Below are 17,571 nucleotides of genomic sequence, written 5' to 3'. Positions count from 1 at the left end.
TCATCAGCCAAAAGTGGGTTGAGGGCCCTCTTTTTTTTTTGGTCGCATAATCCACGCCTCGCCTCTCCGAAGAATCGAGGAGAATCATGAATCGTGGAGAATCGTGGAGAATCGTGAATCATAGAGGTTCATGAATCGTGCAGATTTTTTCATTCAAAATTCGGTTCGTGAATCGAATCACTCCTTGCAGAAGATTCATATGAATGAATCTCATCGAAAGATTCGTTAAGCACAACACTACTTCCTTCCAGTATGCACCCAGCTCAGAAGAGCTTCGCGATACGCGTGAAGACGATGGCAACTGATGATTTACCAAGAATCCGGTGGCTTAGGTTAGCAATGTTATCGTAGATTTTGCATCTTCATCTTCGTCATCCTGTCGGGGATAATCATTGGGTTGTTAAAAGGATATTCATATGCGTTTGCTTATCATGTTACTTACTGAGAATCCAAAGCAATTGCTCATATTTTTCTCAATCTCAGCCTGGCTTACGGTGATACTGCTCAGATCATAGCGTTCTTGCTTGGGGGCTTGCAGTGTTGACATTAGCATTTCAGTGTCTTCCAAATCTAAAAAGAAACGTACATGCAAAACCAGTTATTGGCTTAGATTTGATCCTGGTTCCTGGAAACATGTACTTACCTCCTGAGAGAATAAATTCACTCTCGGAATGATCATCACCCTGTTCGATCACGATCTCTTCCTCTTCCTCCTCCTCCTCTTCTTCATCCTCTTCATCCGTCTCTTCTTCCTCCACACCTTGGAAGTCCGACTGGTTGTCCAGCGAGTTACCATCTTTATGCTCCTGTTTCATTTTTACCTGCTGCTGCTGGATTGTTGCATTTCCCGACCTAGTCACGATCGACGTGCCGGAAGTGGATGGAGCGGACGCCTCGTTTAAAGCTCGCGCTCCACCACGCTTCCTTGTGCCCATGCCGCTGGATTTCTCAACCGCACCATCCTTATCCTGAAGCTGTATCACCTCCAGCACCACGTACTGCCCATCGTCATCCTGCACAGTGACGAGATCGCCACCTTCCGCCTTTTCATCCTCCTCTTCCTCGTCATCCATTTCCTCCTCCAGCGTAATTTGCACCTTCTTCTGGCGCCCTTCGCGTAATGCCGCCTGCTCCTCGTGCAACTGTGACTCGGGATCGTGCATGGCCATGTGGCGCATCAGATTTCCCCGGTGCCGGAACGAGCGGGGGCAGCTAGGGCAGACGTGCGTCTTCGCCTTTGGTGTCGGGACGACGTAATCGGGATTGTGGTAGTAGTTTATGTGTCGCTTTAGTAGCTGCTTCTGTCGGAAGCACTGACTACACTCGGAGCATTTGAAAGGCTTTTGATTGGTGTGCAGCAAAAGATGTGATTCTAGATGGCGAGCCGAGATAGAAGCGTACGGACAGAAGTCACACTTGAAGCACCGTTCTCCCTCGTGTGTCTTCACGTGCATCTTGTACGAGTACCGATCTTCAAACGTGCTGTCGCAGCGTTTGCATTTGATCGGTTTTTCCGCCGTGTGCAGTTTCTGCACATGAATACGCAGGTCGGTCTTGCGGCCACAGGTTGTGGGACACAGTTCACACTGGTAGACAGGCTTATCGCCAACTGTAAAGAATAATAATCAGATCAAAAAGATGGTTACGAATTTTCCGCTTCCATATTACTTACCCTGGTGAATCAGTTTGTGTGCCTTCAGTGAGTTGGACTGTGTGAAGCGGGCAAAGCAAATGTCGCAAGAGTACGGCTTTTCTCCTGTATGGATGCGCATATGGCGAGTCAGCTTGAACTTATCCGGCGACGCGTAGGTACAGTGCGGACACTGGAACGGCTTTTCCCCAGTGTGCGTCCGGATGTGGCGCTTCAATTTGCTCAGCTCCACGCTCGAGTAGTCACACTCCGTGCACTTGTGCGGCCGTTCGTGCGTGTGCTTGTACCGCATGTGCCGTATCAGTTCACCGGATGTCGTGAAGCAATTATCGCACACTTTACAACGATGAGGCTTGGTGCCGGTGTGCGTATTTACGTGGTTCTGCAGCGAGGCCATCGTCTTAAAGCCACGCTCGCAGACCGAGCACTTGTGCGGTCGATCATCGGAGTGCGATTTGAGGTGACGGGAAAGGAGAAACATTTTTTTGGTCGTATAATTGCAGTAGTTGCACATGTGCATCGCACCATCGGCTGCCGGTTCCTTCTTAACGCGACCCGGCTTCTTCGCACTGGGTGCCGATTCTTCGACAATAAAATCGGAATCGTCGAAATCGTAAATTTCGTCCTCACCGGGTTGCAGATTTCCGCCGTCAGCGGTATCCGCCACAATGGTCGACTTATTCTCGCCATCTTCCATGATAAGCACGTAACTTACGCTGTCCTGTTCGATTTTCATATTTTCATCCCCTTCTGCCGAAAACGGCTCTGTTCCTACAGCCGCCAGTACCGGTTCCGCGTCTTCGCTGGCTTGAAAATAGTAATTGCCTTTCTGGTCGACAAAGTAGCATCCCTGCTCTTCGTCATCTTCCTCGGCGTTGTTTGCAGTGAACGATAAACTTTCTGCCTCCACATCGCCAGCATTGTCCGCTTTTGTCATTTTGATAGGTATGGTTTTGTCCTCGTTGTTGGTTTTTTGCGCGCCTCGCTTGTTCACGGTTCTGGAACTAGCGGCGTTCGTACGACTTAGCGTTTCCGATTTGGGTTTTGATCTTCTTGTGTTCATTTTGTAGCCAGTTTTCTATTGCCCATACGCAATATCTGTGAATAGAGAAACACAGGAATGAGAAAACATCGAAGCAACTCGTAAAATGCGAAACCGAAGCAAGTCTTCGCAGCATAGAATTATCACAGCAGGGGTGCAGAAAATCGTAAAACGAACAAAACTTTTCCTAATATACCCGAACAAAACATTTCCACCACAGCTGTCAAATGACGGGCGCATAGCTGGTGATGCACAAAAAGTAACAAGCACAGTAGGAATCGATCCTATGTTCCCTCGCATCGAACGCCATTTTGCTGCGGAACACACAAAGTCAGGATCCTACAAATTAATTTATCTTAAAAACCTTTGAAAAATTGATTTCATCTCAAAATCATACGTAAACACAGCGATCCACTCGGCGTTGTTTACAAATTTCATTCGGAAACATCACTCCCAGATGGAGCTTCAGTTGATTTCGCAGGAAATTCCATTTTCTATCACCGTCGGCGCTGCGACACCGTCTAGAATAACTGGTGCATTCCTTCGATGCACGATTTTATTTCTACTCCGGAAAGTTGCCTTCTAACATCACTTAACTGATTATAAATCGATATGCAATTACCTGGGACGCCGAAATGTATCAATCTCTTTAAATTGATTATGCTTTTATTGATGCCCACAGCTACACCAGCGCTAGATGCGCTGTACTTCAAGCGAATGATGCAGGAGGGCGCTGCACTATGGCATATGCGGCGGCTTATTGACTTTACTTTTAATTCATAGTTATTCGCTCGTGGACATCAGTTTCTTTTGATTATTATTGAAACAAAAATTAAACTGCAAAAAGCGCTGAAAAGTAATGTCTCAGTCGAAATTTTATCACAAAACTACCCGTTATCCAACATTCGTACTGATGAGTCCCACTGTGAAACGTAGACGAAGTGACGGTCCCCTTTGGAAACGCCTTTTTCGGATTAAATGACGCGATGCTGCCAGGTCGTAGTGATGATGACGTTTCCGAAGGGTTATGAAACCGTTGATGCTTCGCGTTTTCAAATTGTAAATTGTTGCATTTATAATCAGCATAACGATCAGAGCTTCGATAGAGTCATCATGGAACGATAAGAAATACTTTGTTACTTTTCTTGCCAAGTTTTATTCTCTCAACGCAGGTTACCCTACCATTGTACGCGTGGGGAAAGGTTTGGTGGGAGAAAAATAACAAATTTGATATCCTATTCACATCACCTAACGTATAATTTACAACATAAAATAACCCTACTGGGATGGGACAGGAGCTCCCGTATCAATGAAACATGGAGGACATTTTAAGACCAATAAAATGAACGAAAGGACAAGATTAAGGAAACTACCATAAAGGATCATACGTTCGTGGAAAACACAACATTAGTATGCATAGAAATTAGCCAAAAATGAACAAAAATAAAACAAAGGAATGTAGCACTTTGCATAGATTGGAACCGACAGCCAATTGGAACAAAATGCTAGAAGCCCGTTTCAAAATGCTTCCACTTTCGCAAACTCCGGCCCTTAATGGTGTCCTCCCTCGATGGTGCTGCAATACTGCGAAGCGTTACTTTTGATCTCAACCTTCAGTATGTACACGATGGCCACCGACAGCAACACGAAAAGTATGCAGGTAATCCACTGGAGCTTATGGTTTCGCTTCACCTGCGCCTCCAACCGGTGCGTTGTATCGTTTAGGTGTGCAATTGTCTGCTGAAGATGAGCCATCTGTTTGTCGCCACCCATACTCGTCATCCCACCGCCTAAGTACGTCCCACCAACGGTACCGTACTGGTCATGGCCAGATGTTGCATTACCGACACCACTTCCGAACATTGATTCAAGTCCGCTTTCGTCAAAGTTTACCGGTAGTGCACACTTAAGCCGGTGCTGCTCCACCAGGCCACTTTTAGCGGAGATGGTCTGGAACGGAAAAGTACCGGGATTAGGAGTTTGTTCCGAAAAATCAACCTACTTAAATATCATTCCACCACTCACCTTCCACAACTCGGCCAACTCTTGCGGGTTGGTAGAAATATCGTTAGAAACGGCAATGCACATCACAAGGAATTTCTCTCGATTGATCGTGTTGATCTGTTGGCCTTGCTGTAGCATCACATTTATTGTGATGCTCGCCGACGGCAGAAGTACACCCGTGCTAGGACGCACTCGAAACTTCTCTGGTGCTGTCGTTTTTATCTGCAATGAGAAACAAACGATTTCCATTAAACGATGAGAACTTACCCAATAATTGCACGAGCCATCCCTACCTTGTACGAAACTGCTTTACTATCCACATTAGTGATTTCCACCGTTCCGACCAGATCGCTGCCGGATTTGGCGAATGTAATGGTGTACTGTGGATTTATCCGTAACATCTCACCTGCAATCGAAACACAATAACGTCATTCGAGGCATATCAGTCGTTTGGAGATAAAGACCGCTGGAGGAAAGTTCCCTGTTCCTCGCGTTCAGATAAAGTAGCAAGTTGTTTGTGCCGGCCGGGTTGTTTTGGCCATATCAAAGTTTGCCTTTAATATAATAATCACGAATGATTGTTACGAAACATGCCATAGGATAGGAACCCTCCCACATTGGGACCAGTTGGTGCATATAAATTTTAAATTAATCGAATCGATTTTCTGTCAGCTAACTTTCCCTTTCGCATCCTCTCGTTTTTTTCCCATTCGACACAAACGATAGTATCCCTCGAACCGATAGCGTGAGTTAGGATACAACATTTTTCGACTTACCGTCACTGTGCTCCGGAAACTTGCTGACGGCCGATTCGTTCATTGGCGATTCCGGGGGACTGAGGTTCGCAAAATGTACCTGGTGCGTGTGGGGTGAAGCAGGAAGCAGAAATTTAGTGCGAGATTGGTTTAATTTATTTCAACTACTACACGATCACAATTGATAAGTCAGCTGAAAATGTTGGCCACCCGGATAATCCACCTCTTTCGAGCAGCAGGTAAATTTATGCACAAACTTTAGCAGACCCGATGCGCAACCTGTCCGGAGAAGTATACCCGTTTGGCGCCACCGGTATTCATTCACTCAAGCGTAAAGATTTGTCTATTCTCTTGGCAAAACGCCGTTGAAGTCACCATTGCAGCGTTAAAAATAGCTGCAAACGCTAAGCTGGTGCTGTTTCTTGCCGGGGATTCAGACAACTAGATGCGGCAAAGGAGAAGGATACAATCTGATGGAAGACTGCGGAGTTTTTTCACCGCAACTATGATGCGGAGTTCAATCTTCATTCCCAAAACAAATCTTTTAAAGCAACTGCTTTACTATCCGACTGCAGCTAACCACATAAACTTATTAAATTAAGATAGTTATTTGCAAGACAGGGTGTATTTCCCTGAAGGGTGTAATAACTTGTGCGAAGTTGAGAGAACAACAGTCACTACACTATTTTATCGATTGAACAAAGAAACTCCTACGCTCATAGCACGGAAACAGTCTGATGTTTAATGAATTATTCCTTTTTTCACTACCATGGGGTGTTTTCTATCGAGGTGGCAATGGGATGATCCTGCCCAATTCACTTACTTCTGATACTCTTGGAGTATGAGCTAACTTCGTTGATTAATCGCAAAACGGTGCTTTGCGTATCTCTCGATGTTTGTTTGAGCAGGTCCCAAAGTCGATAGACATTAGCAGGCCACATCCTGCGACACAACTTGACAGCCGCAGGTTATGCAAAAAAGCCCCAAAAAAGCTTTACAATTTGAATTTATCCGTTGATAAGCTTTATGGTAAGTTATTCCAAAACGTGTTAAAAAATTTAATTAAACTATTTGCAAATTAAATTAAATTATTTACAATTGTTAAGAACCATACGAACTTACGGTAAGCATAGGGTAATCTGGTTTTTGGTGGCACAAATATATCACAACGATCGATGCGTTATTGAATGTAAACACATTTTGGTATTTACAGTAAAATCATTCGAACAGGCGTACACTTTCAAATTAGCATGGCGCAGGGGAGCAAAATACCATTGAACCCCAGGGCACCCCTAAAAGAAGAGACTCCTTGATTAAATGAAGCATCTATTGCCGCTTTAAAATCATGGTAAGGAGCGCGGTACGTACAGTTTACGGATGAAGTAATTGCCGTTTTTTACAATTGACCATGCTTGTAAACCCCAAAGAAAAATAACATTGAAGTGGCAGGCATGTCTCAAATTTAGACATTGCCAAATAAAAAATATGTGACCTGCAAAACCTGTTCCAGTTTGAAGGTCAATATAAAAACGAAAACCTATTGGAACAATTGCGTTCCGTTCCATTATAAAACTGTGTGCGTCCCTTGTCGCAGTAACTTCACTGGGGTGTGTACATCGACGGGGTGGCTGTTCAGATGATGGACGATACAACGAACCGAGAGGAGATCGTGCCGAAAGGTAGAGAGCAGAACGAAACGCCGGTCCCCGGTGAACCGCGTCAACCTTTCTGCGTTAGCTACTTGCGTAACCCTCATGCGATGGAAGGTTGTTAATGTCTACTGGGAGATCCATGCAATAGCACATGGGTAGAAAGATCAGTGTTGATCGGAGTACCAAGAAGACCCCGTGTACCGAGACGGGGGACCGACTATGTGGCAATTAGTTGCTTCATGGAGCAAAGAAAATAAGTTTGTGGTAAGGAAGACTGCGATGGAAAAATAAAGAAATTACCCGAGCCATGTTTTGCTTTGCTTGAAGCTGCGCTGGGCGGTGTGCAGAGTTGTTGCAGGGTGTTGTGGTTCTTCGTTCCACAGATTCCGGCTTCCGGGGTCAAACTTGGACTGGGTTGGCGGAGGATAAATAGGTCGCTTTGAGATTCCAGCAACCGGTATATTTTAACTTCACTTTCCGTTTGTGTTTACATGCAACTGATTCACGCAGCTTGAAGCTACCTGTTTCACTTTTCTTGAAAGACTGTTTTATATTTTAAAACCTCTCACTTAATGACTCCTTCATCTGTAGTATAATTTAGTTTATAGCTCCATTAAATGCTTTAGTTACCAAGCAGGAGTAAAATGCAAGCGTTTCTCTTAGCACTTGTACCTTTACCATTCCAGCTGGCAATGGAATGATAGTCTACACAGCTGTTCCAACCTAACTGCCTCGACAAGTGCCGTGTCTGCCATGTCGATCGTATAGATTTTTGATTTTTGGAGGACGATGTGTATCTTCAACTGACTGACGTAAGACGTGAATGACGAAAAACAACCCCCAAAGGAGCAATCAATAGTTATTTTGAGCAGAGAAAAGACATTTGAACGGAAAGAAAACACACAGCATTGGGACAGCTACACTTATAAAACACGCAGCAACGGTCGTACTTTTTTATCGGCGAAAAATAAACTGTTCTACCAAAGGACCTTAGGGATAAGTCCCTTTTTCCAATCGAATTTAATTGAAGAGAAAAACCGGTGGGCTCGTCTGGACCTTTCAGAAATTCTTTTTATCGATTCGAAACGCATCGCACCAACACACTACCGGTACTGTCCTGATGGAAAAGAATATGAACAAATAAAAATAAAACAAACACGATCGGTGTATCGTCTCAATCGGAATAATGCACGGGTTGCGAAACAACGCCGAAAGAGTAAAAAAATATGCGATTCGAGGCCACGCTTTCGAATACACACTTGTGCGCGCGGCGTGGCACTGGCGTTGCCCTGGGTGAACTTTGTTTAACATAGTTTTAAAAAAATATATAAAGAAATTTTCTTTTAAAGCACCATAAGTCGTGTGTGGATGTCAAACGAAATAAGCCAATGTATGAACCAACGTCCAGGCGCCGTGGATTGTTGAGAGTTTTAGGACACAATAGTGAAATAAACACCTTCACTGTAAACTAAACCTTCCAAAATAACGAATGTATCAGCCGAACCGGACAGAGGGGTAAGGTTTCAGGCAACGTTTTGAAAGTGCACTCACAACACAACCGCGAAAACCGGTGCACGCGACGTGCTCGACTGTGTCTGTCGCGATCAACGGCCGCCAAATTACTAAACCGGCTGCCAAGTATCACTTTTCGTCGTTGGTAGGGGTTTTCACTCGAGCCAGCACGAGCAAGACGACGACGCATCGCGTATGACGAGGCCATCGACGAAACCGGGAAGGAGATACACGCTAAGGTTAGTTGGGGCACATAAAGAAATTGTTTTACCGGCATATGCATGTGCTGACGGCATGGGTATCGCCGCGCCTGCAGAAGGACGGGCGATTTGTTTTATATACCGCCAACGTCGTTTACGAATCCAACGCGTCCAAGCAGTGACCGTTTAAATAGTATGTGCTCCACTGTAACGACAGTGGGTTGCACGAAACGGATAGGAAAACAAATTGGAGATGGAGAAAAATGTTGTAAATAAAAAGATTTTATTTCTATTCCTCATTCTAATCTAAATCTAATGGTTGATTGAGGTAGGTCGGCACCACGTATTATATTTATTCTTGCATAACGGTTAAACGAGATTCTAATTAATTTACATTCCAAAGTTGACGAAAACATAAATCGGTAAAAATACATTTCCTGTTCTGCTCCAGTCGGACCGGTTGAAACTATGCAAACAGTCGGTTGTGTTCTGCAGAACCGAGATTACCCATTATTGCTGCCAAGTAGAAAGAAAGACAACAATAACATCCGAATTACTAACTATACCAACGATGGGTGAAGAAAATAATTTTAAAACTGTTTCACCATTACCATTGGCAATTCAAATTTCATGCAATGTTCATCGTGTTGTTATTAGAAGTGTATAACAGTTAGTGTATAACTTGTCCGTTGTTCGCACAAAAATGTTATCCGCCAAGCATTCAGTTTTTTTTTGGAAAGCATATCAAAACTAAAATGTATGCATTAACATTTCCATCAGTTATTTTGTCTTTTTGTAAGTATATGACGATGTATCCAGATTTATCAGTACCTGAAGTCCCCGTACCTTAAATACCTCAACTAGATTTAGAACCAATCCATTACCTAGCACAATTTAATTGTGCTTCTCTCATACGACAAGTTAATAAAGGTTGATCAAGCGTGCTTGAGAGGTTGTTAATAAATCTAGTCTTTGGCTGACTAGTGGAGTATCGTGTAATAATATGATCTTGTTATTGCACATACCTTCTTCGAAAGAATTCCATTCTGTGTGCCGTTTTGCGTCAGTGGTAACTCCATCGGTTTCCGGGCTTCCGGGATGAACTCAAACACGTAGTCATCCTTGCCACCCCAGCACTTTTGCATGTTGTCTTCGTCAATGTACTCGCGGATGTTTTTGTTGTTAATGTTCCGTAACCGGTCAACGGCTTTGGCAGGTAGCAGTTTTTTGATGATTTGAAAGGTGGCTAAAAGATAGTCACATAAAAAGAAGACATCAGTCAATCTGGTTCCCATTTGAAACCCACTGAGTCGATGCCTACCGTTAAGTATCCATGGAAGATCGTAGATGAGAATATAGTTCAGAGAGCAGGGATAGTAGTTTTTTAACGTGTTGATGATATACTTCGTGTAGTCCATATCGACGTTGCTTAGCCCGGCGTCGGTCAGGTCGAACACGATCGTCACGAGGTCATCGTTCGCTTCGCGAATTATCCGTTCGATCCAGTACAGGAAGCACTTCTTCAGATCGTCCAGGTTGCGCGTACCTCGTACGTACAGCTTTGATTTGAAGATGAACACCGTCTTGCCGTCGACGTCGCGCCCCCGAGGAAACATAAGTCCATCGTTAATGTACTCCATACGAATATTATCTTCACGTATATCTGAAAAACAAATTGGTTTTGTATCAGAAAAAATGAACATCTGCCATCGCTTCTGTCTTCTTTACTCACCATTGATGCCAGATGTTTTCCTCCACTCAATCGTTTCCCAGAGCTGCTTCAGCGAGTCCTTCATGTTGATGTCATTGTTCTCCAGGAACTTTATCAACCATCCGTCGCCTTCGAAAACCCACTTCAGATCGTGCTCGTGGAAGCCTCCCACTAAGAAAAGAAGATAAAGGCAAAAAAAGTGAATTAGCTACATATTCAAATGAGCTCTGAAAATCATGCAAAAGCAGACAAAAAAGAAAACGACCGTAGACACGGACGGATTGCCATTGAGCGGCATCAATATTTGATCTGAGAGAACCTCGAACTAGCGCTCGTTCACATTTGCAGCAGACAAAGTAAAAGTTAAAAAAAGAAAGCAAATTTCTTTAACTCCCCTTGGAGAGGTTCTTAGTAGAATAAAAAGATCTGATGAATTTGTTTGAGACTCTTCTGCTTACAGACTGTTGAAACATTGTCAAACAAATCAAACACAGCACTTTGGCAGAGTCTCCAGATAAGAAATAACTATCAATTTGCGTCATCCTCACTTTGTCCCGGTAAAAACAGATGAGCCATGATATAAGCACTTTGGCAACACTTGGCGACTGGATGAAGACCAAACACAACAAACGCTGGGATTGACGCTCTTAGCTATTCAAATCCCACGCGAAAAGGGCACCGAAGGGCTGGAAGAAATACCACCAGTCTGCCTGAGGGAAACCTTGAACGTTAGACTGCACATAGGTCCGGTGTGCCTCCCCGGCAAGCCCCGGTGCGTGTGGCGTTAGGTCATTGCTGCTCCCTCGAGCAACGTTTGGCCCGCAGCACGACTTTCGTTACGGTCCACCGAAGGATGGGGAAATTAGCCATCATCTGGACGTCGTGGACCGATGGCCTTGTGCCCAAAACCAAATAAAAGATTGCCGGCTGATAAAACTTGTTGCACTGGCTAAGGAGAGAGCAATGTAGTATAGACATTTGGAGTGGCATAAAGCCGCTTGGAAGACATCATACGCCACCAACGGCAAATGAAAAAGTAAGTCAAAATGAAAGAGAAGAAATAGAGGAGGATAAAGTATTTAAAAAGGTTATGCATACCACTTAAACACTATTAAGATGCACTTTTCTTTTAGTAATATTTTAATAAACATTAACAAATTGTGATCCAACTCTCTATTGACTGAAAGTTTTCACTTTTCTAATTAATAGTTGATGTGATTATGTTAAGCATGTACATTGTTTATTGTTACTTAATCGAATCGAATGTAATTTGAAAAGGCAAACAGTTTGAGCAGCTGGGAACACGTGGTTTCTTCAGAATGAATAGCCGCATATACCAGGGGTCAGCAATGTTCGATCCGCCGGCTGAATTGTTTTTATTCTTTTACGTATATTTAGAGTGAGGGATTAGGAGAGAAAATTTTAAACATACTTAAATTCGTTCGAAATGTTAACCTACATATGAAGTAAAAGGACTAGTCATTCTAACATGTGAGTTGTTCATGTTACAAATATTTTTATGTCTTTATGGGAAATACATCATTTGAAAACATTTCACGATCTTGTGAGTCATGCTGGTTGAGATAGCACGCTACAATCAGCTGATACTACCCCAAGTCACATGAACTGGTGGTTTGGTACGATCAAGATTCCTATGTCATTTATAACCCGAATAAATTGAAGCGACCAAATGCCCGATGCGGATTCCAAGTGATGGATTCCACGTTTGTTGCAATCGAAAGATAAGAGCTGGTTTGTTTGAACACGGTTATTATTACCTGGCACTTTGGCAGCATCCTTTTCCAGCTTCTCCTTGAACAGCTGGCGTAGCTCGGCCACTTGCTCCGGGGTGGGGTTGAGAAATTCTGGCAGTGTCATCTTGCGCCCAAGGAATTCCGATAACGTTTACATACACACCGCACGTAACACGAAGGCACAGGACAATGGTGGCGCGAATTTCTTGATTATGGCCTAGCCGCTAGATAGGCCGGGCAGACAATGTACACTACCGACCGTTTCGTGTGAACACTATGCACAAACTAACCTATGACTATCTAAAATGCACTATTTTCTCTTCGGAAGGCCTCGACGTTCACCAGGGACGTTTCGTTTCGCTTTTTCGCTTTATCACACACGCACACTGTGGCGGAAGTGTACCGTCATACCACGATCTCCTTTAGTCAACTTGCCGCCGAAGGACACTAACCTTCCGACACCCGTATCGAATGTGTTTGATCCACATGGATCTGGCTCGGAGAAATCCGACGGTGGTTTAGAATTGTTGCCTTGAAGGTAAAAATTGGGTTTTAGAGAGTTCAATGGTGTTCGAACCGGTTTACTGACGTTATTGCATTTAGCACCTTAGTAGCACCAATAAGTCGGTTGACGGTTTTTTGTCACTAAAGTGTCACCTTGTTTTTTATTTTGATTCTCTCGGCGATAAATACCAAAATTGAACAATCCGAACCGATGAAGGTCTTCTAGCTGGAGCGCGTGTTGTAACCCAAACTAGAGGGTTAGTAGTGGGGTTCGGTCAAAAACCCCATTAAGTCTAGCGGAAGCTGAGCATCAAACATGCGGTAGTTGGCATTAATTTTTTTATTCACCCTCTTCGAGAATGTGTGCGTTTGATTCGTGATAGCTACGTTGGCGGAAAGAACTTGGAGGAACCACTTTTTGTATTACGCGAACAGGTTTCTTGCGTGAAGATCACAAACACAGGAAACTACACCCAACTGGTCGAAGTTTTTGGAGGCAGCTTTCGTCAATGGCTATACGATGTGATAATCATGAGAGATGAAGGAGAATCAGGTTGCCTTGACAACGACAGCGAAGTGTTGTTGATGCACAGAAAATAGCACCATCCTCACGACATCCCAGAACGAACGTACATCCTCGATCGTGTACGCGGGTGTGTGAAAGCACGTGCGAAATTCCGTACCGTTAAAGGAACCTTTAAACTGTGTTGTTTTGCGTCGGCTGCACAGGAGTAGCTAATCTTCACTGAACGGTTTACCGGAGGAGATAAGTGTCGAACGTGATTTGTTAAATTTTTTATTTTCGCTGATTTAACGAAAATAGCCACACACACAGTGAGGTCCATGGAAAGTTAAGGAACGAACGCGACGGTACGAAGACGGCTTATTTTCGTTTGGGTTTGCTATCTTACTCGAAACGTACGGCGCAGCACTACGCAGCAAGCACACGCGACGGCCACCCGAGAACTGACCAAACCATGATCAACTCCGAGCTGCGAACAACTCCGGGCAACGCGCCACCCGACGGATTTGACGTTTGAATTTCTCGTTTTTTCTCCGTTTCGCGTGATGACGAGTGCCGTTCACACGACCTGGCCTCCACCGGCATGGATACGTACAACGACGTCCTATCTTGCGCATTCGACTTCCCTCTCTCTGCATCGTTCCACTCCGGATGGCGGGACGGCAAATCTTTCCCCTCCCCTCAATGTGCCCCAAAGTCTTGCTGGCCTAATCTTGCGGCCACGATCCACACGCCGCTGCGATGGAGGAGATGGAGCAACGAAATCCCGCGGTTACCGTAACTGTATATTTTCGGCAACCGCGAGAGAAAGAGCATCCCCGGCCAGGGAATTACAACGGTGCAGCAACTGCGTGTGGAAATGTATCGAACAAATGGGGCAAGAAAGTGAGTTCGGAAGGAAAATAAAACAAACGGTCTTTTAAACACATTTCTGTCCGAGAGACGGAGAGCGTTCGAAGAGCGTTCGAACTTGGAAGTTCAACGTTCGAGCATGTGCGTTGGCATGTAGTAATACGACTTTTTTGTATTCTAACAACCATTTGAAAGGAAGTTGAAAATTGCACCATTTTCCTTACCGAAACATTGCATGCAGTAGCTCGACCATGCTGAGAATAGTTTATTTTAATCAGCTTGAATCTATTTTGTTCCAAGATCACAGAAAATCTTCAAAACACTCCACTCCGATAGTGAACTAAATCATCCGTCCGGAGCGTACGAGTCGTAGGTAATTGTAATTAATCACACGACGTAACGACTGCAGCGCACATTGACAACGACGTGCAGCTTATCAGCAAATAAACCACGTGTTATCATGTTTCGATAGTGATAACGCGTGGCAGCCAGCCAGGGAAGTTGGGGTAGAATTTATCAGAACAGGGACACGGATCGTTCCGGGGAACACCTGCAAACGATTAAAGTGATGCGTAACATTGCTGGTACAAATCGAAAAGCGACATAACACAAAAACCAATGAGTTGCAATAACCAGGTTTAATCGTAGGAAAACATAATATTTTTTATGATTATAGGGAACTTTTAAGTTCAAATAGCTACATGAAGCAAAACATGCCATCAGTGTATGAAGATGCTCGGGCCGTATATCGACAAACAATTAAAATAAAAAGGACATAAATTAACGGTTATGGCGCAAACGGGAACTGCGGATTGCGTCAGTCTGAGCATTGGATGGATTCGACCGTAGAAATACCCTTCGCAACTTTTTTTATGAGGCATGAGCCCCTTTTTTATCCATACCCAGGCAAGAAATATTGAACGAGTACTTTGCGCTTTTCTTGAAAGTGTTTGTCATTTTGCCTACTTCATAACAGGTTGCAAATATTCAACATTTTAGTAAATTGTCGATGGCTAAGCTTGCTCTCCTACCCGCGTGCCCTTGGCCTTGAACAGAGTGTATCGCCGAATACATTACTTTGCGCTTTCAGAAGAAAAAAGCCAAACGGGCAAGACGGGCAAAACCGGTTCTTCCGGGTGCTGTTTATCAATCGACTTCGCCGGATCTCCATTTGACGATCGGTACCCCAGGCGTTTGGCGTTGGGTAAGAATGAAGGTTTGGAAGCAAGTATTATGGCAACAAAACCCTGCTACAAAGCTACGTCCAAGCAAGTTCGACTACATGTATTAGATATTTGGAGAAAAGTTACGTGAAAGTATCGAGTGGAGGGGCGCATACGCAGGTATGTATTGACCAAACCTTCCGCCCGTAAGACAACAGTCGAATAAAAAATACCATTAGCCGATCTTGAACAAATGGGTCTCAAGGCGCCACTTGTGTGCGTGATTGTACCACAATGCAGATATTTCTTAAATCGAGAAGAAATACATTGAATGGAATAAAATTGATTTATTCATGTGAAATAGTTTAATTTAGCAGTATCGCTTGAGGAAGCGGAAAGATTATCTCCTGTTTATGATTTGTATTTATTGCGGAAAGGCAACATTTTCCACTCACAGCTATTGAGTGTTTTAAATCATTTTATTATTACAAAACACAGTTCCAATCCGATGCATCACAAAGCTTATGTCATACAAATCGAACTGTTTTGAAGTACGTGCCAGGGAGAAAAGTCAATGCCATCTTATCAATTGCCGACGGGCAAAGGAAAAAAGGGGAGTAAAATAATCTTGTCCAACAATCTAAGCGTGATGTGAGAAACATATTGGCAATGACTCAATTTTTTAGTGACAAAGTTTACTTATCCAGTAGATAAGCTGTGCGAAACATATAAGAAAAAGAGACAAACAGTTTCCAGGCGTAAGAATCTACATTATGGAGGTTTCATGTTTCATGCGACGAAAACATAAATCATGCATGGAAGAGAAAATAAACTCCTCAATAAAAAGAGTGGACGCTGTCGTCGGAATTCTTTGCATATAGCAATTCTTCCGAGATTGAAAGGATGAACAAATGGCAGTTCAAAGATGAGAATTTAATTCGATTGCTTTATGCTATCTGAAAGCAACACAGAATGTAATTTGTTTTCAAAATTAATCAAACGAACAATTAAAATACCAGTTGATAAACTTTGTGCATTATAGCTGACAGAACGACCGGATGGTTGCGCGGAAATTACATGGATGCTGATGTCACACTTTCACATCTAACGCGGCCCACATGTTTTCCAAATGCCGGCGTTCAGTTGGTCAAGGTCACCTCTCTACGCAAGGCGGCTTTCTTTGAGGGGAGTTCGCGTGTGTTCGAATTTGCTAGTGCAAAGACGTGCAGCGATGATTATATTTAATCCTCGGCAACATCGCTAGTCCCTCGACCCTCCTTAATGTTTGCGCTTATCTGTTGCATATAACGTTGGTTTTTAGAACATTCGTAACACTACACTCAACAATCTCAACTACATTCGTACCCTTCCAAGAACATGAGCACACTATCGCTGGCCTTAGTAACAGGACGGTTGTGGATGGAAATGACTATGGCTCGCCGATATACGCGGACTGGAGTTCGGAGTGTGGGAAATGGCACATGGGACTGTTTCACTAGTGTAACAAACTCATCGCTAACTAACTGCACCAATTTACCGCCGGAAGACGCAGTGAAATTACGACCGCACGTACCGACGGCAGTTCGCGGATTGCTGCGACGACGCGTTTCTGCAACGAGTAAAATAGCGTCGTGATGTGTTGGGGAGTTGTTACTGGTGAGGGGACTCGGATTCGTATGTAATGTTGGGAGGATTCAACTCTTGCACATTGATTCCATAAAGCTGCACAGGAAAGAAAATAGCACATGGATATTAGACACGTGCTTTCATGGCTCTCCAACTATTGAACAGCTGGTAAATACAAATTCATCATGTTGTGGACTAATTTACACCTAGGAATATTTTTAAATGGAAACGACAGTTGATAACGATTTGATATGAATTGTGACTTAAATAAAACCAACGATATTTACATGAATTTAAATATGTTTCTTCCTATTACCACAGCTAGGCTATTACTCTCCATGCGATCCGTTCGAGGAGCACGAGGTGACGCTTCGCATATCGAAAATTTCACGATACATTCCTGCGCTCCATCGTGTTTTCCCAGCGTTTTCCCACCCGACGGCAACGACGACGACCTGCACCCGACGAACGCCGACGAACACCAACGGTGAAGGCGTGTGTCAGATGCTGCTGCCTCAATGTAAGTGAAACTTTCCATCTGACAACTCGGTCACGATGTGCACGGATGTGGCCGCAACGATTGGGATGTAAAGCGAAGAATTGTGTGCGTATCAAAGTGACC

At 43.9% G+C, this 17,571-nt stretch overlaps 2 protein-coding genes across 2 annotated transcripts; both read right to left on the bottom strand.

Moving 5' to 3' along the window:
- Nucleotides 1–328: 328 nt before the first annotated feature.
- Nucleotides 329–2,749, bottom strand: LOC131294433 (transcriptional repressor CTCFL-like). Its single transcript, XM_058322481.1, has 4 exons — nucleotides 1,673–2,749; nucleotides 644–1,609; nucleotides 443–570; nucleotides 329–376 (listed from the first exon to the last, which is right to left on the bottom strand). The coding sequence occupies exons 1-4, from the start codon at nucleotides 2,712–2,714 to the stop codon at nucleotides 329–331; spliced, it is 2,184 nt and encodes a 727-aa protein (XP_058178464.1). The 5' UTR covers nucleotides 2,715–2,749.
- A 1,088-nt stretch (nucleotides 2,750–3,837) lies between these two features.
- Nucleotides 3,838–13,523, bottom strand: LOC131282554 (motile sperm domain-containing protein 2-like). The gene is made up of 8 exons (XM_058312051.1): nucleotides 12,306–13,523; nucleotides 10,549–10,698; nucleotides 10,138–10,479; nucleotides 9,842–10,062; nucleotides 5,474–5,552; nucleotides 4,991–5,103; nucleotides 4,719–4,919; nucleotides 3,838–4,643 (listed from the first exon to the last, which is right to left on the bottom strand). The coding sequence occupies exons 1-8, from the start codon at nucleotides 12,403–12,405 to the stop codon at nucleotides 4,245–4,247; spliced, it is 1,605 nt and encodes a 534-aa protein (XP_058168034.1). The 5' UTR covers nucleotides 12,406–13,523; the 3' UTR covers nucleotides 3,838–4,244.
- Between the last annotated feature and the right edge of the window lie 4,048 nt (nucleotides 13,524–17,571).

Source organism: Anopheles ziemanni, chromosome 2 (assembly GCF_943734765.1).
Source record: "Anopheles ziemanni chromosome 2, idAnoZiCoDA_A2_x.2, whole genome shotgun sequence".
Classification (NCBI taxonomy): domain Eukaryota; kingdom Metazoa; phylum Arthropoda; class Insecta; order Diptera; family Culicidae; genus Anopheles; species Anopheles ziemanni.
Note: the sequence above shows the minus strand (reverse complement) of the source record. Positions and strands in the feature narration are given on the sequence as shown.